General features: G+C 40.2%; 1 protein-coding gene across 1 annotated transcript in view; it reads right to left on the bottom strand.

Annotated features, from left to right (window-relative positions):
- Positions 1-26,215, bottom strand: part of LOC122786775 (ras/Rap GTPase-activating protein SynGAP-like) — a 39,907-nt gene that overhangs the window by 4,569 nt on the left and 9,123 nt on the right. Inside the window, exons 3-20 of the mRNA XM_044053250.1 lie at positions 21,847-21,935; positions 21,426-21,547; positions 16,528-16,681; positions 16,280-16,378; positions 15,913-16,152; positions 15,489-15,824; positions 15,234-15,378; positions 14,773-14,917; positions 14,205-14,441; positions 12,286-12,487; positions 11,042-11,232; positions 9,206-9,410; positions 7,920-8,498; positions 5,307-5,626; positions 5,000-5,177; positions 4,691-4,852; positions 2,874-3,085; positions 477-549 (exon numbers count right to left, since the gene is read on the bottom strand). Coding sequence (XP_043909185.1) covers positions 477-549; positions 2,874-3,085; positions 4,691-4,852; positions 5,000-5,177; positions 5,307-5,626; positions 7,920-8,498; positions 9,206-9,410; positions 11,042-11,232; positions 12,286-12,487; positions 14,205-14,441; positions 14,773-14,917; positions 15,234-15,378; positions 15,489-15,824; positions 15,913-16,152; positions 16,280-16,378; positions 16,528-16,681; positions 21,426-21,547; positions 21,847-21,935 — 3,689 coding nt within the window. The remainder of the gene's footprint in view (positions 1-476; positions 550-2,873; positions 3,086-4,690; positions 4,853-4,999; positions 5,178-5,306; positions 5,627-7,919; positions 8,499-9,205; positions 9,411-11,041; positions 11,233-12,285; positions 12,488-14,204; positions 14,442-14,772; positions 14,918-15,233; positions 15,379-15,488; positions 15,825-15,912; positions 16,153-16,279; positions 16,379-16,527; positions 16,682-21,425; positions 21,548-21,846; positions 21,936-26,215) is intronic.

The following is a 26,215-nucleotide window of genomic DNA, read 5'->3' as shown; positions in this document are numbered from 1 at the left end:
ACGCTGTGCATTTATAAAGCTGAGCGCTGCAGAATTACTGTGATGTTGCTGGTGACTCACAGTCAAGGTCTTTCTAATGATGAATGTACACTTTGGTATTAAAAGTATTCTTTAACTTAAATACTCTTACTTGGTACTGAGTGCTGCACATTTATTATTATTATTATTCCTCTACAGAAACATCACAGAATAACCTCTGCACATAAAGCCCATCCAGCCCTTGAATTCTCACATCAGCATCGGCGTTTTGTTCTTTTTTCCAGATGTATGAGGTAAAATAGTGAGACTGATGTCTGATGTGACATAAATGTGCTTTTGAGAAGATGGAGAGTGGAGCTGCATGAAAGCTGCAAACCTTTCCTCTGCACTGACTCTGGATAATGCTCTGGATATGATGTAAGAATGATGCAAACGCTTTTAGGACAAGACTGGTTTAGCGAATAGAGATGAGGTCAAAAGTAGACACAGGCACAAACCTGGTCTGTGAGGATTCGAGGCTTAATATCAGGAATGGCACCCCCTCTCAGCTCATCTTCCACAGCCATGAGTCTGACAACAGGGAAAATAGAGACAAACAAACCGGTTGAGAAAAATAGAATAATGAAGCCGGTGGTCTTCTGTAGGTTTATGTGGCCATACGATGATATTAAGGTCTGGATCTGTTTCTGGATTCACTCGGCTATCGTCAGAGCATCCTGACGCTGAATCTGCGCTGCCTTCACAACGGTTCAGAGAGTTGAAACTGAGCTGCCAGCTTGTACAAACGTGTGAGTGTGTGTGCAGGAAAGTAAAGTGTGCACCCATCTGCCATTTAGAGGAAAGAAAAGTATTTAAGTATAAGTTAATGAAGGGTTTTCTGCCAGCTGAGAGGAGATCTGCAATATTCCACTTTTAAACCTTTAAAAATGTAATGAGCACTATTCATTTGACTGGGTGGTAGATGCTCAATAAACATTTCATTTTCATGTGAAGTCATGATCCAAAGCAGGCTGCTTTTGATTCCCCTGTCTTCATCATACTTTTAACAAATTGAATATCGTGACATTTTAATAAACTGCATTTAAAGGAGTTGTTGTTTTACATTTAGGGAAATTATACGATTATTTGCTCGTTTTCTGAGAGCTGGGTGAAAAGATCATGTCTGAAACGGACGGTCCCTTCTTTGTTTGTGTGTCATGTAGTTATAGCCTACTGTGTTTTCACTTGCTTTTAGAAAACATTAAAATAAGAAAAAGCAACTAATAACCTAATTCTACGGCGCCCCAGACATTGACATGGGTAAAAAAAAAAGAGTTTGTGGCCACGAAATACTAATTTGTTTCCACGAAAATAGGTAAAACATGCACACAGAAGCCTAGCATTGCAAATGTCGTGCCAAGGCGACAGGATTTGTATCCCCTGCTCCGGGAGCATGCATGAATTCAGCGAGGAGGAGGCGGGGTTACGTTGCTACCTGTAAAGTAACCTGGCTCTTGATAATGATTCCTTGCTTTTCAGAATATCTTTTGTAACTCATTCCCAACCTAAAATAAAACTCAACCCCACTATAATCTCTGTCCATCCCAAAGCTTCAGCCCTCTTCGCTGGCTTTACTTGTGCAACTCTCCTGGAAATTCATGAGAATGTTGTATTGATATATCTAACTCATTTTGTGGGCACATTATACCTATTTCTGTATGTGTGTGTGTGTGTGTTTTCTCCGGGTTCTCCAGTTTCCTCCCACAGTCCAGAAACCATCTGTGCAGGGTGTGAATGAATACTTAGTTTTTTTCCCATGTCATGTCTGGGGCTCCGTACAATTCCATGCGATTACAAAATTATTTTACTTTTGACATCTGGTCTGTCGGTCAAGTGGATCAAAATCATGCGTGACTTGACGTGTAAGTCCTTCATGTGTCACTTTCCAAGTGCTGCAGATAATAATAGCATGACATTAATATTAGATAAAGAATACTTTGGACGTTTTGTAATGATTAACAACAATAATAATAATCAGAACAATAATAATAATAATAATAATGATGTTTATAAAGAGCCAAAGCTCTTGAATCCTGATTTATCTTTACATTCAGCTACATCGGATTTAGTTGCCACGCAGGCGTACAGTCGTATAAAATATTATAACTTTTAGTAGTAGTCGTTGTAATGATGCCCACAAATGTATGAACATGGGTAATACAAAATGAAAATGTAAACATCTATATGTGTATATATATATATATATATGTATATATGCATATATGTATATATAGTGTTTTTTTTTTTAACGAGAAAACCTGAGCTGAAGTGATTAACACACTGTACTTTGTTTCAACTCATGCAAAAATAATAATATGCCATGATTTTATGGTTTTACAGTGTGGACACAGCTATTTCTTTATGCTATGCTAACCTCGCTTCCCCTCAGAACAAATATAAGTGGGTTTTTTAAAACATTTTTTTAATTTAGCTCTCAGCAAGAAAGCAAATAAGCGTATCGCCCCAAACTGTAAAACTATATCTTTAACAGTGCACAAGAAAAAAAAATCCTATCCTATCCTTTTTGTCTGAGCTCTGTTACAGCAAATATAAAATCTTGTATTTGAATTATTCAAGCCGGGCATCAATTTAAACATTTATGTTGCACCACTTCCCTGCAGCTGTGCTGAAATTAAGAATGCTCGATTTTGTTGAGGCCCTCAAAACATCAACTGAAGTCAATAACCTCCTGCACTTGATGACAACGTTAAAATGATCGTTCACTGTCACTGCCTGACCTGGTCACATGAGTAGCAGCAGTCGTGTCCAAAACAGTTAATGCAGCTGTATATAAATGGGATGCATTTCATAAGTAATTCTTCCTCGTTGTGGTTCAGCCTGAACCCCCCCGTCACCTGTTGATGATGCCTTTGATTTGCGAGTCCTTCTCTACTTGCTGCTGTTTGAGGCGGCGCTCGCTGTCGTCCAGGCGGCACTGGTACTGCTGCAGGATCTTGCTCGTCTGCTGCTCCTGCGACTGCAGTCTCTGCTCGTACTCTTCAAGCTTGCGGTGAGACATCTTCAGGCGCTCCTTCAGCGAGTGGATCTCTTCTTCGTATTCCCTCACCTGAAAGATGGGAAAAAAAAGTGAGCTCAGGTTATTTGTGATCAACACAGATGGTGCAAGATTTTGAACATTAACCCTCTTAGGACTTATGAGGGTTTATTTTGATTTTAAGGCTGTAGAATTGTCAAAAAAAAAGATCAATGAGTGAGTGCTTCTTTTTGCCCCTTTTTCCAAGATAACTTTCACTTTAAATATCTGGGGGTATTGGACAGGCCTGTCCAAAGCCTGCAGCTTCAGTTTTATAATATGTTATTAATGGCCAGGGATGGACTGGGACATCAACATTACATATTCATTACCTCAGCACCAGAGTCCCGGGTTTGCAGCCCAGCGATGACAGACAGATACACGCATTCACCTCCTATCATGTTATTATGATATCTGACTGGACAGTGCATTTGTTTTACTGTTTAAAAAAACATTATAAAATGTGTGGCCCTTGTTAAACAAAAAGTTCGGACACCCCTGGTCTAGGTGTTGTGGTAATGAGAAGTACGTGTGCCAAATCCTGTCGGCCATGACAGAATGGTGACAGAAGGGTGAAGCAGCATGTGTAGGCAAAGCTGCAGTGGAACTGATGGTATGGCCAAATGTGTGCAACCACATCTTTGTAATAAGCTCCACAAACAGCAGACCTCTGCTTCTAATACAGACAAAGGTGTGGGAGTTATTCATCATGACAAATCATCACTTTTCTACTCTCTCTCTCTCTCTGTGTTGTTTCCTCCTCCTCCTCCTTTATGTGTGTTGTATTTCTGAGGGTAGAGCCATTCTTTCGCATTTGCATAGTAAGCTTCCACGTTAAAATGCAAAAAACGCACCTCCTCGTTCATCTGTCAGTTCCGGCTATGGTAGAATACTTGCAGCACAGGATGGCAGCCCTTGCCTTTAAGTGCCTATAAAAGGCTTATTCTAAGAATAACATACTTTGAATTTCTGCCAATAAACCCTTCTCAATATTACACGCTGGACCTTTGTGCCCGCTCATGATGGGATGTTCACACGTCACCTGCCATTGTGGGACATTTCGTCTAATGTGAGCAGTGTTTACACGTCATGTTTTCCTGTCTTGTGTTGAGCTGGTTTGCAATGAAAATACTAATTAGTGACAGAGAAAATACAGACAATAAATACTGTAAATGAGGCATACAGGGTGCTCTGTGATACGGTGTTTGTACAATGAAAGGTTCTATAGCTGTTTTTAGAATAGAGGCTTAGTCAGGGCCAAGTCTATTTTTCTTTTTTGGGGTTCTGAATCATCCAATTTTATTTTTCATTTACCAAATAAGAATAAAAGATCTTTGGAGGTGTAAAAGCACAAAACCAACATTAGGTCGAGAATCTTTTGTTCAGGTTACTGATCATTTGCCTTTGCATTTTCAACCAATAGATTAGATGTTTACTTTCAGCAAACAAGTCTTTGTATTATGATATTGACAAAAAAGTACTTTTAGCGAGGCAGATAACACTTTCTCAAGAGCCTTCAAGAGGATTTATGTTTAAAAATCCCTTTTTTCCTGTGAATCTGCTGTGTTGTTTCTTTGAATAGTGGCATAATGTGCAGAAACACACCCTTGAACATGGGAAGCGAGTGAGTGTACTGACCCTCTCTAATCGTGACTCATCCATGCTCTTGGAGTACTCCTTCAGCTGACCCTCACGGTCCGGCCGCAGGCTCTCGATGTCAGCAGAGAGATGTGGCATGTTGGACATCCAGGCGACTGCCCGCTCATTGAGGGCCGGGGTGTTCAAAGTCGACTGAGAACCCTGGAACAACCACACAAAACGAGGTCAGTCGTGAATTTAATGATGCTGCCTCTCACTGAAGTGACAGTTAGTTTTCCTCTCATGTTGTGTGAACTGAAGCAGTTTTTGAAGCATCTCTTTAAATAGAATGTTTGAAGTGACACTCACCTGCTTACTGACAACTGGCTTGAGCAGATGCTGCTGCGGAGGCTGCAGCTGTGACTGCTGAGACTTCTTGGAGCTTTTCGTTGGGGTGTCCGTCGACTCCTCCGCAGCTGCCGACGGGGCCTGGTTCTCTTTGGCAGAGCTCGTCTGGTACGGAAGACCAGGAGCTGGACTGTCTGTCAGCGACAACTGTGTTTCCTGTTGTTGCTGCTGTGACTGTTGTTGTTGTTGCTGTTGCTGTTGTTGTTGTTGTTGTTGATGATGATGTTGATGCTGCTGCTGTTGATGATGCTGCTGCTGTTGTTGATGATGCTGCTGCTGTTGTTGATGCTGCTGCTGCTGCTGTTGTTGTGCCAGCTGCTGAGTTTGGCGGGGTTTTGGCTGACTGCCACTGAAATTTGTGTCAGAAGAGTTGAGGAGGAGGTTCCTGCTCTGTGGGCGAGCCTTCGGCGGGGTGGCAGTAGCTGGGGTGTTAATGGACCGCTGGGACTTCAAGTGCTGTGGCGGGGCCATGGATGAGTGGCGGACAGGATGAACTGTGGTGGGAGGCGTGGCCAAAGAGGCGGGGGTGCCCGTCCCTGTGGCTGTTTGTGATGCCATTCCCATCATGTGCTGCTGCTGCAGAGACTCCTGAGAGGAGAGAACATGGTGAATTTGAAAACATCACACTTTGGTGCCCCCCAGTGGTCAAATTACAGTAAGTGTCTCTGTAGTGACTGTAGTGTTTGACCAACAAGAGTCTTTTTAAACCACATTTTTTTTCAAACTATAAAACTAAAATACCATTGTAAAAATGCTACATAATAAAAAAATATGACACAGTGCAGAGACTTTACAAGAGAGAAAGGGTAAATACAAAAAAAAGATTTTAGTTTCATAAAATCTACTTTTTAAAAAAGATGGGGGAAGATTCTCACTCTCCCTACACATCTAGCAAAACCCATGAAAACAATTTTTAAAACAGTAAAACTGACTTTTATCACAACTACAGCACACCTGTGTTTTTATTTTAGATTTTAAATGTGTCCAAGCACAAAAAAAAAGTGTCAATGTCTAAATATGTACGTCCTTGCATGTATGATTAATGCATAAAGCACAGTCCTGATAACACCATCTGTATTATTAAAACAGGAGGCTCTTGTGATGCTTGTTCCATTAAAGCCCACGCAGCAGGACAGGAATAGCTTGAGACTGCATGACAGTATCATTAAAGACTATAATTTAACACAGAAACACTGTAGTACACTTATCAGCGACATCGTACAGTGGCCCACAAAGCTGGCCACAAAGTTAAGGGTCAGTTTTTCAACAAATATACAAGAATCCTCCCAAAACTCCATAAAACCAAAATTCATACACTTTAAATAAAAATACTCGGCGTATTTCCTGTAATGACACATGGCTGCTCTGTTCAACAGAGCATGTTAAAACAAGGATGCACACTGTGATAGATGTCAAGCACCCTACACGGTGGAGGTGAGGGAGTAATCTGGCTCCTGTGTGCAGCATCACAAGTGTCTCTCAAAAGTGCCCTCACATTACTGTTTGATTATCATCTTCTACACAATGGAAGAATCCTGCTCTGTGCACATTTTGTGACATTTGGCTTGAATCTGTGCTTTGCACTGCAGACTAAGAGAGAACTGTGAAAATGGAAACACAAGCTGGGTGTAATGATGCAAGTGCTGATCTGAGAGCAGCAATAGATGCAGACAGTTACGTTACGCTCAATCAATATGTTAAAATCTCACTAATAATAAATGAGGTGATTACGTTTGTCTTGTCTTAAAAAAGTTCTCAATGTCAGAAATTCAGTTTTGGTTTTAGTTCCCATTTTGTTTTGTGATTTCGAGTGAGAACAAGCAAGAAGCACTGTTGTCATGGCATTATTTATGGGAAGTTTTTGGACAAACAAAACCAGCATGAAGATCTATCTATTGCCGCTTTTCCACTACATGGTCCCTGCACGGCACTTTTTTTTTTCCTTTCCATTAGCAATAGCACCTGGTACCTGGTACTTTTTTTAGTACCTGCTCTGGCGATACTATGCGTGGTGTGGTCAGACTGCCGGCCACTGATTGGTCAGAGAGTGTAATCACTGGAAGAGTCACGAGCAAGACGTGCGACAAGAATCAAAGTGAACAATGCCAAACTAAATATTAGTTTAAAAAGACTTAAAACATCTTATCTCCTACATTTAGCAAAGGAAATGTCTAAAATCTCAATATTTAACAGAGGAGTCAGAGCAGTGAGCAGCATCACAAACTCTGCCGCTGTATTTCAATGCTGTGACTGTGTCAGACGGTGTCTGTGCTCCGGTCATGCAGGAAGTACTGAACTAATCTTCAATCAACTGCTTTCCAAGTCACTAGTTTGTGTTTGTGTCGTGTGTAAAAAGACGTCATGGCAGTTTCATGCAGCCGCGCAGTGATGACTCCGCCCACGTTGAGGAGGTACTATAGCAATGTAAGTCGAGCCGTTCCGCGTCGTGGATAAGCAGCATAAATGAATCACAGTTCAAGCAGCCTTTCCAATATGGGCTTTTTTGCACATGTTGATATCGCAATGATGGTTGATGATTCAATTCAATCTTAATTGAATAGCGCTGATTCATTACAAATATTATCTCAAGGCACTTTACATGGGGCCCTGCAATTATAGACAACAGTGAAGAGGAAAAAACTCCCTTTTAACAGGAAGAAATCTCTGACAGGTAGTCTGAGGGTTAGGGAAGGGGGTTAGTGAAGGAGAGGTGGGTGAAAAGAAAAATGGAAAGGAGAGATGGAGACCAGGAGTATTTAAAAAATCCTTTTCATTAATAACAATTCTCATCATCACTATAACTATCATCTTGTCCTTAGTGAGAATACAAGGCTGGGGAGAAGTTTTTGTGTGTGTGAGAGGATGAGTAAACGCTTCCTACCTGCACCTGCAGTGACAGCTGGTGCCAGGCGTAGTCGTTGCTCTGATTCTGCCGGGTGAAATCGTCGCTGTAGCTGTGTGAGTGGACAATGCTGGGCTGCACCAGACTGTTCTGTGACCGCAGGGCGGACAAGTCCTCACTGCGGGAGAAAGCGCTGTTGCCAAAGGCCGGCGAATAATCATGGTGGCCATTCTCAGGCTCCGGGGCGAGGAGGAGAGGAGGAGGGGGAGCCTGAGACTGAGCTGGGGAGTTCTGGGCAGCCAGATGGAATAGCGGGTTCTGGAAAGACAGAGGGAAATGCATGGCCGCTGCTGCCTGCTGTTGCTGTTGGGAGATGGATTCTGTGGGTCCCCCGATGTGGCCCATCTGGCTCAGCCTCAAGCCTGAGCCCGCTGGGCCCGTCGGCATATGTCCTCCCATACGATGAGGACCGCCGAGGTTCCCGAAGCTGTGGCCGAGGCCGGCGATGGAGGCTTGAGAGGAGGTGAGCATGTCGCCCACTGAGTTCAGATTGGAAATGCTGTTCATACGCGAGTCCTGAAGATCCATCATAGAGACGCTTTTGTTCACACTGTGGACCTGAGACACACAAGGAAAACGGAAGTTAATGTTTGAAGCTCATGACATCTTATCTCCTCAGTTTAATTTAATTTCCCTTGTTGCCTCTTTATGTCTTTTTACATCTTAGAGCTATAAACTAGGGCTCTGCAATAACTCAATAACAATTTATATGGCCATTGTTTTCTTCAGTATCAATACAACTGTTTAACATTCATCAAGATAATGTTAAAGCACTATGAAAACACACATAATTGCGAGTAATGTTTTGCCTCAGATGAAATGATTCTCTGGTTTCTTCAACTTTGACTCAGGAGTATAAAGCTGACATTTTATCTTGGTAATTAATGACTGATTTTTAATTTTCTTTTAAATTGTGATAATGTTTTTAGCCTTGTCGCCCACATAACTCATATAAGTGTCGTTGTGTTCAGCAGACGATGCTGACAATGCCACACAAAGATGCTTTTAAGGAGAATACCCACTGCCTCTCTAACTGAGTGATGAAATATGGTCACAATTGCCTCTTTTGTTCATGAGCTATGACTTTTCAGAAAGTTCTGAAGCCACAGTGACGTTGACCTTTCGACTATAAAAGTGTTGTGAAATTTAAATTATTATCGGTGGATTAATTATTGAGGTATGGGCTCCAACTGGGCCGAATGGAATGGAATAGATGGACAGAATAATTACATATTTGCCTCAAACACTTTCAAGACTGACCCTACCTTTGGGTCAGGTTCAGTAATGTCCGAGCTGCTTGTGCAGTACGCCGGACTGGATCGAGCTAGTGGCGGACGGGTCACGTAGAAAACTTCCCTTGACGAGCGGAGGTCTCGTTCTGCGTGGCGCCTCATGTTCAGATTCGATGAGAGGGATTCTACCGCTGATACTCCAGTCGTAGGTGACGGCAGGCGAGAGATGTCGATTGAACTGCAGACACACAACAACAGGAAGAACCATAACGTGGTGGCAGATACACATCATCGGTATGGTTTCAGGTTGTGAGAAGTGAACTTTTGGTGAACCATTCTTCATTCTTCCTCACTTGGGCTGACATCTCAATTTATTCAGCTACCCACTACATTAATGTCCCAAATTCTGAAATGGCTCCTAACACCCAGGTTGTGAACCACTGTCTTAAGTTATAAATAAAACATTATTATAGACCAGATTCATTGAAAACTAGAGACAGAACACAAACCTCCACTAAGGCTACTCAGTTTCCCACAGTTTTCAATTCAACCAACAGGCAATTCTAATCCATATTACCACCAAAATCGAATAATCTCTCTCTTATACTGCTCCCAAACTGACAAACAAAGAGACCAATGCTACCAAAAACATTCCTCTTTGGAGGGAGTTAAACATTAAAAATAGTTTAATGACCATATGCACTTGCCAAAGGATTTACTGGTGAGCAAAAACAACATGTTTTATTATGTGATGATTGTTCAACCATGCGTGGAAACCCAGCGAGGAGAACGCGTCTCAATCCCCCCCCCAAGGAGAGAGCTACGAGGAAAGGCAGACATGTTGTTTGAGTTGTCAAAAACATGTTTACTCCTGCAGATTTTTGTGCTTCCACAAACTGCTTGGTAGGAGGGACTCAAAATAGTAAACACAAAATAGCTTGGGCGAGCCCTCCGATATTACCTCCGTTCTTGCTCTTACTTGACGAGTTCACATTTAGGCAGTTAGGCTGTAATGAGAAGAACTTGTCTCTCGACAGCAGCAGAGTGCTGGTGTGAATTAAAACACAATAAAACAAAGTGGTTTAGGTGAGAGAGTGAACAGATGGCGCTTGCAGTTATGGATTGATTCATTATTGGCTTTTTGATATACAGCAGTTTTTTTGTTTTGAGCTGTTGAATCTCACTTATTGTGTATGATTGCTTCTTTTTTTTTTAGGTCTCACTGTTAATTACACCCATATGAAACTGTTATTCCTACATTAATGTGCAAGAGATGCAGAGTAGAAATCATGGTTATTCACACAATCCTGAAAAAGTCACATTTTACTATCAGCATGAAAGCATTTTGGTGTCCAAGGGAGCAGTTACAGGTCCAGTGTGGAACATTTAGGAGGGTTAATTAGCAGAAATTGAATATACTTCCCATAAGTACGTTTGTATAAGTACATAATCGCTTTAAATAATACTTTGTTTGATTTTTGGAGCCTTTGAATAAGCCTTTTTATGTACTTTAGACTAGCAACTACCACAGTTTGTCTCCAGCAGCCAAAAGAGACAAACCAGCCTAAGTGTGTGATTCATGTTTTAAAGCTGAGGCTTCCAATGTAAAAGAAGAAAAAACTGTTCTACCCACATAACCGCAGGGCATAAACCAATAAAGAAGAAGGAGGAAATGACTAATGACTGGCAGGAGAGAGTTTTGAAAGAGGGTTTACATCCATTCTGGAATGCAAAGGCCACCGTAGTTCCCTGACATGATGAGGAAAAGGAACGAGTCGCTATTCATGCCACAATGGTCCTTTAACCATAGCACTCATAAGCTGAAGACAACAAACGAGTACACAGCAGAAGAAAGTTGAGAGCAGTTACCTGTTTAAGTCTCGCATCATAAGGCTTTGGAAGTCAGAGGACATGAGACGATTGAAAGATGGTCGTGAGAAGAGTCGGTCCTTGGGTCGCTCTGGCTGGTGATTTGTGGGCATGTGAAGCTGCGGGTTCCTCAGGGCGACACTGATGTCATTCAGCAACCGTGGTAAAGGTCCCAGTTTGAGAATAGCATCCTAAAACACAGAGGCATTTTTTTCAACCCAAACCCGACCATTTACATTTTTGGACGTAAAGAGATTAAAGGTCCAACTAGTGACGACAATTAACATTTAACATCTTTGCTTTAGTGATAAGGAAACATGCAACTGTGCCAAGTTCAGGTACATACATACAAACAGTTACATAACCATATTTTCATTAACTGCTACTTGCCTTAACAATCAAACATCACCAATCTACATTAGATCCTTTTATTTTTCATTAAATGTCATAAGTTTCAGTTGTCAATCATGGGCCAGTTCAATAGCAAACCACTTAATAGTAGTTCACTACTTCCCCAATGTACTTCAGTAAAAATGCATTTTAATGCGAAGGCAGAGCTGAATTCATGGTTTCTTGAATTACTTATATTTAATTTGATTAAGTAAATTTTCCCACGTCTTTCATCAGGGAGTGCATGGATGATTTAATGCGATCTTTCAGATATGCAGTTAATTTAAACTTAGTTTTAAGGGGGAAAAAAGAAAGAATGGCGTCTGATCAGTGATTGAGCACAGACACGCAGAGTAGATCGGTGTATTACTAAAAAAATAAAATCATTATTCAGTGTATTTTGCAGAATCATATTGTATTCTCACAGCCTGGAGGCAGGTGTTCGAGTACCGACCCATGTCCCAGCAGTCGGAAACCTCAGCTACATGACTCACTTCACCACTCTTAAAATTCAAAAGTCATTCAGCAACACGAGAGAGAAAAAAAAAAGCAATGAAAAGCATATCATATTACACATTTGGTCATTTATGAGGCAATTTAGAGCTGACTCCAAAAGTATTTATAACTTTCATTATATTTCATTAAATTAACAATGCACACGCTGAGGTTAAATATTAAGTACATCTAATTTCACCTCTTTTTTCCCAGAGTTTCAATAATACTCAGTATCTGTTGGATGGAAAAAGCTGCAGAAACCTAATTTTCCTCTCATTTCTCCACTTCAAAGTGTGAGAGAAATCATAATAAATGTTTAATTGAAATGTGCTGGAGATTTATCACGTTGTTCCACCTACCTTGCTGAGCTGGCCCATGACTTCCCACAGTAAGCTGTGGAGCATGGACAACTCTCTGCCGAGGTCGATGTAGCCCTCAAACCCTCCAGCATTCCCTCCCGTGTCCATGTTGGAAATCTCATAAAGAAACTGCTGCATGGATCCCCACTCCATTTCCAGGAATTCATTCATGAAATACATGTATTCCTCCTTGGGTCCGAATCTGTGTGATAGGACACATGATTTGCAAAGAGTGAGAACAGTAAATTAATAAGTCTAATATCTAACTAGTTAAAGCTGCTGCTGAGTGAATCGGTTTAGTTGAAATAGCTACTGATCTAGAGTCAGTGAAATTGGTCTCAAATCTGAGAAAAAACATTAAAGCACTCCCAAAATTAAGAGTTTGATATCTGACAATTCTCTGAGGCCAACCTGATCATCACACGAGACAAAGGATTGAATAATTCTGTACAGAAATAATAATCAGTCCACTTCACTTTGTTAGTGAAATGTTGCATATCTTTCAGCACATGTATGTAAGGTTATTACAGCTGGGCTCCATGACAAGTCGTGAATAAAGGCCCCGAAACTGTGAACAATTCACAGGTGAATTTACCATCAAGTGTGATGCAAAAATTAAGACAGACTCATCCTGTTCCTGTATATTTTATAGCAATGTAGTACTGTAGAATCGCTGCTTTAAAGTATCTTTAAACACACAAACAAGTTAGCAACAAAACTTAGCTGCATATCTGTTGCAACTAGCAGGAAGCTAGCTTATTCTAGAACCTGTAAAACACATCATATTATCATTTATGGTCACTGTAACAACAGCAACAGTAAGGCAATCCTGCTGTTCACTTTCACTGTTGTTTTTGACTTTACACGTGGCATTGAGGCTAACTGCTAGGCTAACAGCAGACAGCAGCTTTAACATGTTCAGTAATTTAGATTAAAAATTAATATTAGCATATGGAGAGGGGGTGTAATGCCTCTGTGTAATATGAAAGCAATATTATGAAAGATGTTGCTTATAATGAAACTGTACTAATTAACTAACTTGCCGTTCCTCTCGCTGCATCTTTATGGGTCCACGGCTCTCATTCACACTCACCGACTCGTTTCCAGAAAAAAAGTGAAAAAAACAGTAACACTAAAATAAACTACTGAGAGAATGTTAAATTAACAATTTGTTGAATGTAGTGTTGTGTTGTTTTTTTGAGCTTAGTCAAGAGTTGGTGAATCTATGCAACTTGAGGGTGAATTTCTGATTAACATTTTGTCACATTGCCAATTAGCTGACCTGTTTCAGGAGAGTCTTTGATGTCAGATTCAAATGGCCTCTGCAGTGTCTGCAGCTGTTCACTCACTCCTGGCACACAGAAATGAAAGCCCTGGCAGAGGCTTGTTAGTGAGCTCAGGCTGCAACTAACAACTATTTCCTTATTGTCTGTTAATTAGAAATACATTCACTTGCCTGACTGTTGCGTCTGTAAATGGAAGATAATAGTGGAAAATATTGGCCGTTGCAAAGTGATGTCAAATTGCTTGTAAGACTCCAGAGGCCATAGATATGTAAATTAAAACAACACAAACCAGAGGAAATCAATATTTACGGCCACAAAAAGCATATCTGATTATCCAATTTCCTGAAATGTGGAGTCCATTATTTAGAATTAAACATTTGACGTCTTTTTCTGGTTCCTATTTAGGTCATTAATATTCAGAAAATGCCAATAAAGGGTTCAGAGTGAAGGTAAGCAGCTGAAAAGGCTCTGAGATTATTGTGGGTGAGTAATGACTTCCAGCCGCACAGTCAAAACTGCAAGCGTCTATGAGACACACACAAGCATCAATGTCTCCCGTTCTAAAAATAAACTGAATCAGAAATATTGTTATCTTGCTGCTGGTGTAGAGGACGAGCAATGACAGAGACTCACTTGCTGAAGCTGGCCAGGTTCTGCATCACCTTGGCTATGAGCGTGAGTGTGCGGGACGTGCGTTCAGCGGGATACTCCTGCATCAGGTTGAACAGGGAGGGCGACATGATGGCTGGGCACATGAAGCGGAGGAACAGGGAGGAGCTGATGAGGCTGTCAGCCAGATCCTCTCTTCCGCGCTCAGCACATCTGGCTCTCCATGAGGCGAAAACTTCCTTCAGCTCCCGGGGAAATATGCTGAGATAGAAACATAACTTTATTAAGCGCTGTCACGGAGAAGCAGGAGATAAATTTATGTATATGGAAAACGACTGTACCCTGCTGAGGAGGAAGAGCATGCTCATAAAACACTGTTTACTGATTATATCACTGGGAAAAACCCTACTATGTTTAGTTAGTTTAGTTTGCAAAAAGAAATACTATTATGCAGTATACTGGTTTAAAAACCAAAAGAATGAATGAGGAGGTACAATTTGAAACCGAAAAAAATCCGTTTTCATCAACAACTAGAAAAAAAAAACTAAATAAAAATGTCAGGAAAATTCAAATTTCAGTACTGAAAACTGACCAGAGTGAGTTGATGATTTTGCAGAGTAAGAGCTCGCAGCACATGCGAAGGTTGGCTTGGTGGTCGGCTAGAACTGAAGGCGGGATGCGCATTGGGTCGACCTCACAGTTCTCCTCAGACTCGTATAAGGCTCGAATGAAGTCACCTGGAAGTTTTAAATCAGACTCTGCATTCAGCTGGATCTGGACCACAGTTTTAGGCCTTCCTAAATGTATTCAAATGTACTGAGGCATTCAAATATGTTGCAAAACTGTGTCAAGAATAGTTTACAATCAGAACATCTGTAAATTTGACCTATAATCAAAATAATACCAATTAAATTCTTTGCATGTGGCTAAAATGTTGTCATTTCATTTTATACATGAGTTTATCCTCAAACAAAAAGACTGAGATGAGAATTAAGATCAAAATTAATCTATCTAAGTATTCTAAGTATGAAACACAGTGTTGTGTAGTTTCACCTATAGCATCCTTGAGGTATCTGTGACCAATCAGTTTGAGATACTCTTCCACGGCCTTAGTCGCGAGCGTGTTCTCCCGGAAGATCAAGTGCTCACGATCCATGAATCGATCCACTTCGCACATCGCCATGTCAGATAGGAACTCCTGAGAACAGATTAGGTGTGTAATTCAGTGAAGGCAAAATAAAGAAACTCTCCTATGGTGTCAGTATAAACATAAAGAAACGGCAGTTTACATGCATGTAAATTGTTTACCTTTGTTTTCCCCGTGCTTTGAAGGATGTGCACCAAAGCAAACGCCACCTCCTCTTTGCTTTTCACACTCAACAGCGGCTCCAGAACAGCACACAGTGTTCGGTAGTTGTTGGTTATGTACTCGGCAAACTCCTTGTACAGCTCCATTGGCAGGATGTTCATTGTCTGGTAGCGAGACTTAATACGCAGCGAGGCATTGATGACTTTGGCGCTTCCAACACCACCTCCTTTGGCCAAAACACTGGACTGTATCACTGGGTACCACTGCTCCACAAACTGCCGACCCGTGATGCTGGAGATGGGGATGCTGACCAGGCCTATGTATGTGCTTTTTTCCTAGATTATACAAAACAAAACAGCATGCTTTCATTAGTTTATTTAAGTTTCTTTTGATCCTTTTGTTTCAGTCTTCACCCGTCTTCACCTTGCGTCTCTTTTTGTCTGTTTCCTTGTAGAGGTGCAAGCGAAGGCTACGAATGGTTGGTAAATTGTTAAATTCAAAATGCTCGCCCCAGAAGACGGTGTCGGTCCGGGGTTTGCTGGTGGTGCGTGCGTACAACATGTCATCCAGACACAGCTCACAATAGTAGCGTTTCTTAGCCGGGAGGTCTCGAGCTTCAATGATCCACAACTTGAGTACATTGTCCACCCTTCTGCTGTTGTCCTGGAAATGAAATGAGGAGTTCTATTACTGGATTATAACAGTCCTTATCCACATCTGTCCTTCATGTTACACCTTATAGTACAAGAGAAGGTCAACAGGCGGGGACAAAAACATCTATTGTATCTACCTTGTTGGGTTTAACAGCTCGTTGAAGATTCTCAATCCACTTGTCTCTTTCTGAAGCTGAGCGGCAGGCAAAACATTTTGTCCCTGAATTGGTCGTCACCTTCAGTCAAAACAGACTTGTAGTAAATGTGTATTTACAGTGATATGATGCCTTCCATATGGGCAAACAAAAATTGCTTTCAATTTACAAATCCTGAAATCCTGAAAAGAAAATCACAATTTCCCATCTTTAAAAACAACGTATCATACCTCAAAGCAGTACTCTTGTCCTAAAATACTAGAGTGGACAGGTTTGATTATGGCATCTTCATCCAAAACCAGGTCCAAAGCTTCCGCGGCACTGCTGGGGGACAGTAGGGATTCATGGGAGTGGGATTCTTTGAAGCTTTGCATCAAGCGAGTCCTTGTGAGAGAAGAAGAGATTTATTTACAATTCAATGTCAGATTTGATTTTACTGCTTCTTTATATAATCCAAAATAAGTCACTGCAGCCCATTCTCACAAGTCCCTTCTGTGATGTCAGTATGGTTCCTGAGACCAGATCCCTTTATAATGAGTTTATGGGAACGTTAAGACCACCAGATTTTGTAGAACTGATATAGCCTGCAACTGTGTAGATTGGGTAAGACTGCAGCAGTTACAGTCTGCTGGGAAACTGTGGTGCAGAGGATCCAACCTGATCTTTGGGTAACCTTTAGTGCAGGCCAGCTCTATCAAGGCGTAGAAAAGTGTTGGTGGAAGTGGAAGCATAAATGTGAGTCAAGGCAGTCTCTCAGGCGAAGCGAGGTCACTAAGCCAAATGAAAAAAAATGTAGCAAGAACTTTTTTCTCCCGAGGCGGACCAAATTAAATCCACTATTGAACTTCAGTGTGTGTGTGTGTGTGTGTGTGTGTCATCATCTCATTCAGTGAGGGGGTGCCTGCCCTTTTGGGTTTAAGTGCAGCATTTTAGGTTGAGGTACAGCAAATATAAACTCACAGTTAATGAGTAGATTGATTTGCTGGCTGACAGCTGTAAGATACAGACGTGAAGTTTGGGCCTCGTATGCAGCAAGTATAGATCTTTAGCTGATCCACTTGATTTAAGGACATAAGTTGATTTGTGTTGTCAGCTTCAGTGAGATGAAAATCCCATGTCTGTATTTAAAAGCATGGGTTGCCAAACATTTGTGCCTCAGGACCCCCCATATTATTCCAAAGTTTAATCACAATTTACAGGAGGGCTGGAAATGATACTGCTAATAAACATCATAACCACGTCAGGGTTCATGTGGGCTAAATACGAGTCAGAAGACTATAAAATTAAGTTATTTTAGTGGCAATCATTTCATTTTATTTTATTTACCCAGATAAAAGACCCATTGAGGTCAAGACCTCTTTCACAAGGGTTTAATAAAAACAGGAACAAACATTGAAATATAAAAGTGCAAGTAAATACACAAATAAAGTGCAGGAGTTATGGTTGCAGTAACAATTTAAGAACACAGGCACTGTTAAATGGACTCCCGGATTGTCAGTCTTTTAAGGTAGAGTGGAAAGCTCCCAGTGAAATAAAAGCTGATAATTTTAGTTCAGTTTGGAGGGTATTCCAAGCAGAGGTGGCAGAGAAACTGAAAGCATTTTTTACCCCCATTTCGGTCCGTACACGGGGAACAGACAGGTACAAAATGTCATTGGAACATAAGGCATAATGGCTTTTTGTTCTGTGAAGAAAAGTGTATAAATAAGCAGGAACCAAGCCAAGAAAAGCCTTATAAACCAGAGTCATCCAGTATGTGTGTGCAGCTTCTTACAATCAAGGAAGTCATGAAGCTTTAGCATACAGCTTTATGTTCCAATCCCTTATATGGGAGTCAGTGTAGCTGCTTAGCTTACATTTAAAACAGTTTACCTGGTGTAAAAACTTATCTGTCTTGTTCCAAAGCAACACAATTCACATTACAGTACGCTCAATAATCATAATTAACATGTTTTCAATTGTCATGAAGATAAAGATACACTTTTAAAAGGGGATAATGTGTCATGTAATCTATTAGGATGGATGAAGGATGCTTTTCAGCAGTTTTCAGCTAAGCTAATCAAACCAGAATCTAATGCGTGGTATAATGTTTCTAATCCCAAGTCTAAGTGTACAAGTCTGACTCTCAAAATGTGTAATTATCCATTTCATATTCTCTGAAACTCATTTTGAGAACTGATTAACTGAAAAAAAAGTGGAGTTCATCTGCACTGAAAAGCTGGAGCAACGACGTCATTATTCAAATTTGCTTTGAACACAAAGGAGAATATCAGTGGGTGGTAGGAAGAACAGGGCACAAATTGGTTAATAAAGGGGAGAGTTTTTCAGAGACACCTGTTGGACTGCAAATGGCGAGCAATAATTGAAGGCCACATTTAAAGTCTGTCAGAGGTACAGTGCTGTCGCAGAGAGTGCAGTGTGTGAAATGCTTCGGTAAACCGACTTGGCAGCAGAAGTACAGCAGCTGTGTTTAAAACCTAGAGTGTGAGGTTGGATACTGAGGGTATTTAGCTAAGTCATCCTAACACTACTGAGTGAATTACTTGTGTGTGGGTAGAACTGGAGGCAGGCTGTGAAAGCAGCTGTCAGAGGCAGCGGTGGGAACCGGGGGATGTCTTTGGTCAAAGGGGAAGGTTTTACCGACATTAGCCCCAAACAACACCAAACTCTTCTTCAGTGCTGCCTTTAACCCCTCGGGATCACATATCATTTGTTTTATTTTGCTTGGGCTTCTGTGTTGGCTCACATACTGCGTGAACAGCTAAACTCCACATAAATGGTTAGCGGGCATCCCCACCTGCCCTAAAAATGTCGAGAATACATCAGGGAGGGGGAAAAGTGTGCGGTCAGCATTATATTTTTACTTTACGCCTCCCCCTTTCTACAACTTCACATTTCCCGTGTGTGCGTCATGACTGGATTGTGTGGAGACAGCATATAATTTTGATCACAATGCAAGCAAGATTCCTTTGAGATGTGACCTCACGACAGAAAACAAAACAGGAAGAAAGCACGTGAGAGCTTCTAAAGCTGCAAGCTATTTCCTCCTGACCTGAACGGATAACAGAAATAAGAAAAGATTTAGATTTTTTTAGATTAAATGATCTAAATGTTACATTTAAACCTTAAAAAAAGATGTTGGGTCTTTTGGCTCTGTAGAGCTGCAGGATCCAGATCCAGTTTTATTAGCATTGTAGCATTGGGTGTCACAATTCTCCAAATCTGATTCGATTTTCGATTATAAGGTCACGATTCACTTCCATTCTCAATCTTTTTCTCTCTCTTATATTTTTTTATATTCCCAATTCGATTGTCTACATGGTGGCACGACTGATATAATTTCTTTGCAATATACCACACTAAGGCTTTATTGTCAATTTAAATAATTTATTAACAATATGAATGTAACAATAACCAGTCAATTGGAAACTAACTGTAAAAGAAAGAGAAGTCATAGAGAGTCATGTAGCTCTGTGTTGCTATGAAGGTCCAGCAATCAGTTGTTAAGGTCACTAAGTCTGCACTGACCTCCAGTAACATTATCATACATGGAAGGAAACACCTTTGTAGTAAGATGTGACCTGCTTGGCATTTCATAGCGTGGTTGAAATACGTTAATTAAACGTTTAAATCAAGGGTTTTCCACCACTGAATAAGGTTGCCATCGCTGCAGTGAGTAGAATAGAATTCTGAGGAAGTTTCGCTCCAAATGAGGACAAAAGAGTCACCCGTGTGAACGGAGTTACAGCTACATCCGTATGATGCATGTGGAGATGTCCTGTGCTATGCTACATGCTCATAACAGTTTACACACCGTGGTTTTCTTGTCACAACGTTTTTCTTTGTAGACAAAAGTCACAAGGGACACAAAAATACAACACTTAGGCTACTTTATTTGATGCACTTTGGAAAAAATCTCACCATTAGATGTCCCTAATTATTTCACACTGGACCTTTAACAATCACTTTCAGCACCATTATAGCGTCATTGTATTCAGCTCTTGTAAATTCATTCATTGTCTACTGCTTTCACTCTCACATTCACACAATTTTAAAATGTCCAGGTCACATCTGCATGTGGGAGGAAAACCAGAGAAAACCCATGCACACACGGGGTCGGACCGGGCCACAAACCCAGGTCCTTTTCCTGCAAGACAACAGTGCTACCAACCATACGGCCGTGTGACCCGCTCTTGTAAATTAAAGCAGATTTTTCATCGCATTGTCAATCCACATTTTCTCAATCGTGTGCGTCTCGACGTCGTGTACACAGCAGGGCAAAAACACATTTCCTCTACGCCACACTCTTTCACTATTAACACATAGGTGATACAGGTTGCGGTAAGCTTGTTTGGAATGCAGCACAACATCCCCGCATTGCTACCTTTCACAGACAAATCTGGCAGCTAACATAATACCTATTCCAGTGAAAAGCACAGCAGCGATAATGCCACACAAAGCTATTCGAAAAGTTAGCCTCATGGGAATGACCTGAATTCAAAAACACCAACTGACAACACATGGGAAAATTCTAATATTGTCATGCTGTTTGCCTGACTCACAGGTTAAGAGCAGTATCTAATGATAGGTTATTCTATTTGCAGCACAATCATGCATGAACGTTCTTCTTTGTGTACATCTATAAAAAACACTTTTGCCATCTATCCTTTTCTGCATGGAGATACTAGAGCCCACCGTGCAGTATTCTCCCTGGATTTGCGCGTGCTTGATTAAGGGTATTGTTGATGCTGTATTATTGTGTGATCTCAGGGCAGGCTGTGACATGACATGCAGCAGGCACTGAGGGTTCTTCATGAATTACAGACAATGGGCATTTTGCTGATTTTTCATTATTGCACACGAAAAGGCAGTTAAGGAAGCTTTTGATTTGATTAATAAATATTGACAAAGCCACAAACTGCAATGTTTTTAATAATATGTATCCTTGGTCAAGTAGGATTATATTTATTATGCATGCAATAAACTGGCAACCTTTTGGCTTGGCTTTTGCCCAGAACACACTGGGACAAAGTCCAAACCCCCCATGAGTCTCACTTACATTATGCAGCCAGAGGAATGGTTCCATCATATGAAATTTTATGGTCTTTACACAGTAAAGTTGTATTACCTCTCTTGGTCGGCACTACGGAATCGGGGCAAAATCATTTGTCTGAAGCTGCTGGTCCGGTCCAGTTTGGGCTGACTTTTGGCCCTCTTGATGGAACCCTTTAACCTTCGATTGAGAAAACTCTGGAAATGACAAGAGATTCCATTCCATTACAGATGATAAGAGCAGAGTAAAATCACTGCTCTAACCATTATAAAATACTGTACTTCATAATACAAAGAATATCCATCATTAACAACTGGGCCAAGCTCAAATAATATATGCAACAAAATTTTAATATTTCTTTATTGATGAAAGTGTAAATCTTAAATGAGGCATTAAATAAATTGGCTTTGCGCTCCATGCGAGAATGACTAATTTACAATATCAGAGTATGCTCCTAAAAAAGGAAAAGGAATACATGTGTCTCTGCTGCACTCACCGGCTGTCTGAAGGGCTGCGGGGTGGCATTTGGAGGGGTCTCCATGCTTGACTGTCTTACAGAGGCAAAACTTGCCCTGCGAGATTGGTCTTTAGGGACAAAGTGTCATAAAAAGAAGGGGAAAAAAGTGGTTATTATCATGAAATACATAGATAAAAGGTTATTCTAACAGCAACTGATTTTGGTTTTATTTGTACCTACATTCAGTTCCAGACTCTCCTTAAAATACATACAGTAGTATATATCACCTGTGTAAACTCTACACAAACTGCAAACTTTGACATATTATTAATTGTGTAAACAAAATCTCCACATCACAGACAATTAGTTTCCCATAGTAGAAGAGACAATGCATAAATAATTACATTATATAATAACAAAAACAGCATGGCAACAAGCAGCAATTTATGGGTTCTAACTTTTTTGTACACATTGGAATGTTAATGATATCAATCACAGTATGTAACTGAAAAAAGTTAAATTATGACCTCTGTGCATTACATATTGGTCTCCATGTTGTTCATAGTGACAATTTCAACCTCGCATTAGTGTCTGCAATCAATCGGTAATCAAACGTGACAGGGAAGTTGACATTACAGTCATTTCACAAAGGTTTTGTTGTCATACCGACTGCAAAATGTACACTGTACTACTGTGTATCATTCCATATTAGACCTACACTGTCTCAGAAGATACATTCTGGGAATATATGCACGTAACCTTATGTAAGTAAGGCAAACTACGCCCACATCATAAAAATCAATATCATTCACTTCAAAATTGTGTTCCTCAACACCACATTTCATTGTATTTTTGCTGCCACCTGTAGGTGATGTTCAAAATGCTTTTGGTGGCATTTTGTTTTTCAAATAATAATAATAATAATAATAAGCATACATGAAGGTTGGCCAGTCTCCTGCTAAATGCCATCATTGGCCTATGGACAAGTTTCGTACAACAGCGAAAAATAATTACAGAGGCAAAACATGTAAAATGGCAGAATTCATTACATTGCAGCTGTTTCAGTCATGCATACAAAGAACAACAGTGTCAGAAGTCACAACAAAACACACACACACTAATCACAGCTACCAGCACATCAACAACACAGAAAAGTGACGCTCAGGAACAAAGACAACGGCGTGACGGCATGTGCATATTGTCTACGAAAGCAGCTATTTATGCCTCGGCCGTTGGAAAACTTTTCTTATTTAAAGCCAACATATAATGACGCAAATCCTGTCGAGACAACCGTATACAGAACTATACCTAGAAGGAAACACTCTTATGAGTCATCTTCAGCCTGACTTTAGGCCTCTGCAAACTCTGGAACATGGTGATGGATCTATAAAAGTGTATGCAGCTATCTGGAGGGAATTAGATCTGATGCTTCCTTCTTCCCTCCTCAATATGACTGGGTGCTGACTAAGGAAGATGGGGCCAGTGCAGAAGCACGACTGTGAATAATCCAAAATCCTTATCTTGCCGAATAAAGAAAAACACAAGTGCAAGAGATGTTTTATAAACAGCAGAATGGAGGCAAATAGGTCCCATGTGTCTCCAATTACCGAATCTGAACGCTAATAAATTCCAAGTGGTGCTTCCTTTCTCCATTTCCTTCCTGTTTACCCTACTTCCCCGTCCGATTTCAGACTTAAATCTCCACCCATGTGTCCACTTAGTTTGATCCAAGTAAGTCTGGTACTTACCCAGTGATGGCCACTACCTCATGACAGAGAACCCAATCAAAGTTCACTCGTTGGGACGGAGAATGAGGACGCTATAGAAAGCCTCTGTATTAAACTAGTCTTTAACATGCTGCTCTTTTTTTAAACTTATTTCTGTTATCTTATTAGTTTTTTTATCACTTAATTATATGCCGTCTGTCCAAAAAACCTTGGCACCTTACAAGTTTTTAAATGTGTCTTTTACAGTATGTGTATTTCAAAGTGATAAACTAATTCTGATTCATGAAAAACAGTGACAGGAAAATAGTCGATCAATGGAATAATGTAAAACAACTCATAACTTAAATTGTCATGTTGGAAAATGTGGGAAAACACGAGGTCAACTGTCCCATGCTAAGACATGCGACTGTTTAATAGAAATGTTCGGGCACATCACTCGCTACCAATTAGAAATTGAGGGCAAAAGAACATAACAAAATTCCCCTCCTCTCAGTAAAATCAGATATTAACATGGTGTCTTTCTAAAGGGAAAACAAAATAATGAATCACAGCACAGCACATATCAGGGGTTTGTAATGGCAGCACTACAGAGCTACATTTTATTATAAATTGCGAGGGATTTATTTATTTATTAACTTTTAAGTGGCGGTGTTTGTGTAATTAAAATCATACATTTGATCCTTTTAAGTGTGGGATAACATGTCAGTGCGTCATCTATAGGTTGTCTCCTAAAGCAAAGCATGTGATCAGGTTTCTTGTTGTTATTCAGTCCGCCTTTCTATTTTTATCTGTGATTCATCTGTCAGGGTAATTTTTTTTTTTTTTTTAGAAATTGCCCATTACCCAAAGGAGCGTTTCCCCATTTGCTACAGAGAACCAAGACACTCTGTCATCCTATGATTTCCCAGCTCCCTAAGCCTGTAAATAGGCTACTCTCCAGGTTCCATTCTGAATCCTAGCTAATTGTTTGGTATCCATGGAAACAACTCCAAGGGCTTCTACTTGAACTGTAGAAGATATTGGCACACAACTGCACAATAAAGATGGTGAAATAACTAGAAATGCCGCACAAGGCCGCGCTGCTGCAAACGCAACACACATACGTGAACTGATCAGACATATTGGATGTCCAGAGGGACATCTTTCAGCAGCATCTGTCTCACTTCTCAGAGGACGAGCTACACTGAATTGATGTAAGCATTCTGACGGGCAGATTTAGCATATTTCCAGTTTTAACATCACTGCCACTTAATAAGTCGCCTGCATCATGAGGTGCTGTAAGTAAATGTATATATTTTAACACAAAGATGTGTTCACATGGGCTATTCTGAATGTAAATTGCTGTCAGGACAGAGTGTGTGGGTGGCAACAGCCTCTAGCTAACTGAGATACAGAGGGAGAGAAAGACAGAAACAGGAAGACTGAGTGGGTGTTAGAGAAACATACTCAACATTTACAGTAGATCTCTCTGTTAATACGTATTTGGAAACCGTCTTGTTAATAACGTGAATAAAATAACATTTTTCATGAGCCTTGTTACAGTGTAAGAATAGCAGTAATCTCAGAGTGATCATGACATTAAGAGCCCAATACAAACACAAACCATATAATTAAGTGATTAAAATCCACAATTTATATTCCAAAATATGTTGGAAAAAATAAATAAATAATCCAACTTGCCCATGGCACAGTCAGTAAAAATCATTGCACAATAGAGATGAATCAAACAAATATGCTAATTGGTACTGGCACATTTCGTTTGATTAAACAATGAAAACGTCTTCTACAGCCTTATCCTCAACATGAGGGTCGTGGGGGTGCTATGTCTCAGCTGACATAGGGCAAAACGCAGTGTACAACATAGACAGATCACCAGTCCATCACAGGGCGTAAGCAACGAAAATGTTTTATAGAAATTAATCCACTGTAAGAAATGTCTAACCCAAGAGTGGAGGGGGTTGCAGTCTTGTAGTGCAATGAAGGACAAATGCTTTGTTACTGAAGTACAAAATTCATATATCTGTACCTGACTTTGTTATTTTATCTTTTACCTATACTACATTTCCTAAATGAGTATATTTTTACTTCAATACATTTCCTCTATCTTTGTTACAACCAATCAGAAGAAGAGTTGTAAATGGTCTGTATTTATATAGCGAATTTCTATTTAATTTAATTCACCCATTCACTCACATCTTCTATCACACATCTGACGTACACATAAACGTGCCTTGCCTAACGATACAATTGAACGAACAACCATCCAGCTACTCACATCTCACACTAACACTGAACTACCATCACTCAATTCTAACTCCTCACATTTGAAATACTTTTACCACTAAAAATTAAGTACATTTTATATCATTTACTGTAATGTACTGAAGTACAGTAAATGTCATTATACTTTATTTACTTTAGTAATAATATAAAAAGTGACTTAAACTTCTACCAAAGTAATTTTCTGGTAAGATACTTGTACTTTTACTCAAGTATCCCTTTTAGGTACTTTATACAAGACTGTGGGGTTATGATATTAATGTCAGGAATAGGCTAAATGCTAATGCCTAGCACGCTAACATGTATGCTAACATGTTGATGTTTGTATTGTGTAGTCAAAATCTGGTATTAGCATTATAACATTTGCTAATTAGCACTACACACACAGCACATTTTAAGTA

Source organism: Solea senegalensis, linkage group LG20, assembly GCF_019176455.1.
Source record: "Solea senegalensis isolate Sse05_10M linkage group LG20, IFAPA_SoseM_1, whole genome shotgun sequence".
Taxonomy (NCBI): Eukaryota; Metazoa; Chordata; class Actinopteri; order Pleuronectiformes; family Soleidae; genus Solea; species Solea senegalensis.
Note: the sequence above shows the minus strand (reverse complement) of the source record. Positions and strands in the feature narration are given on the sequence as shown.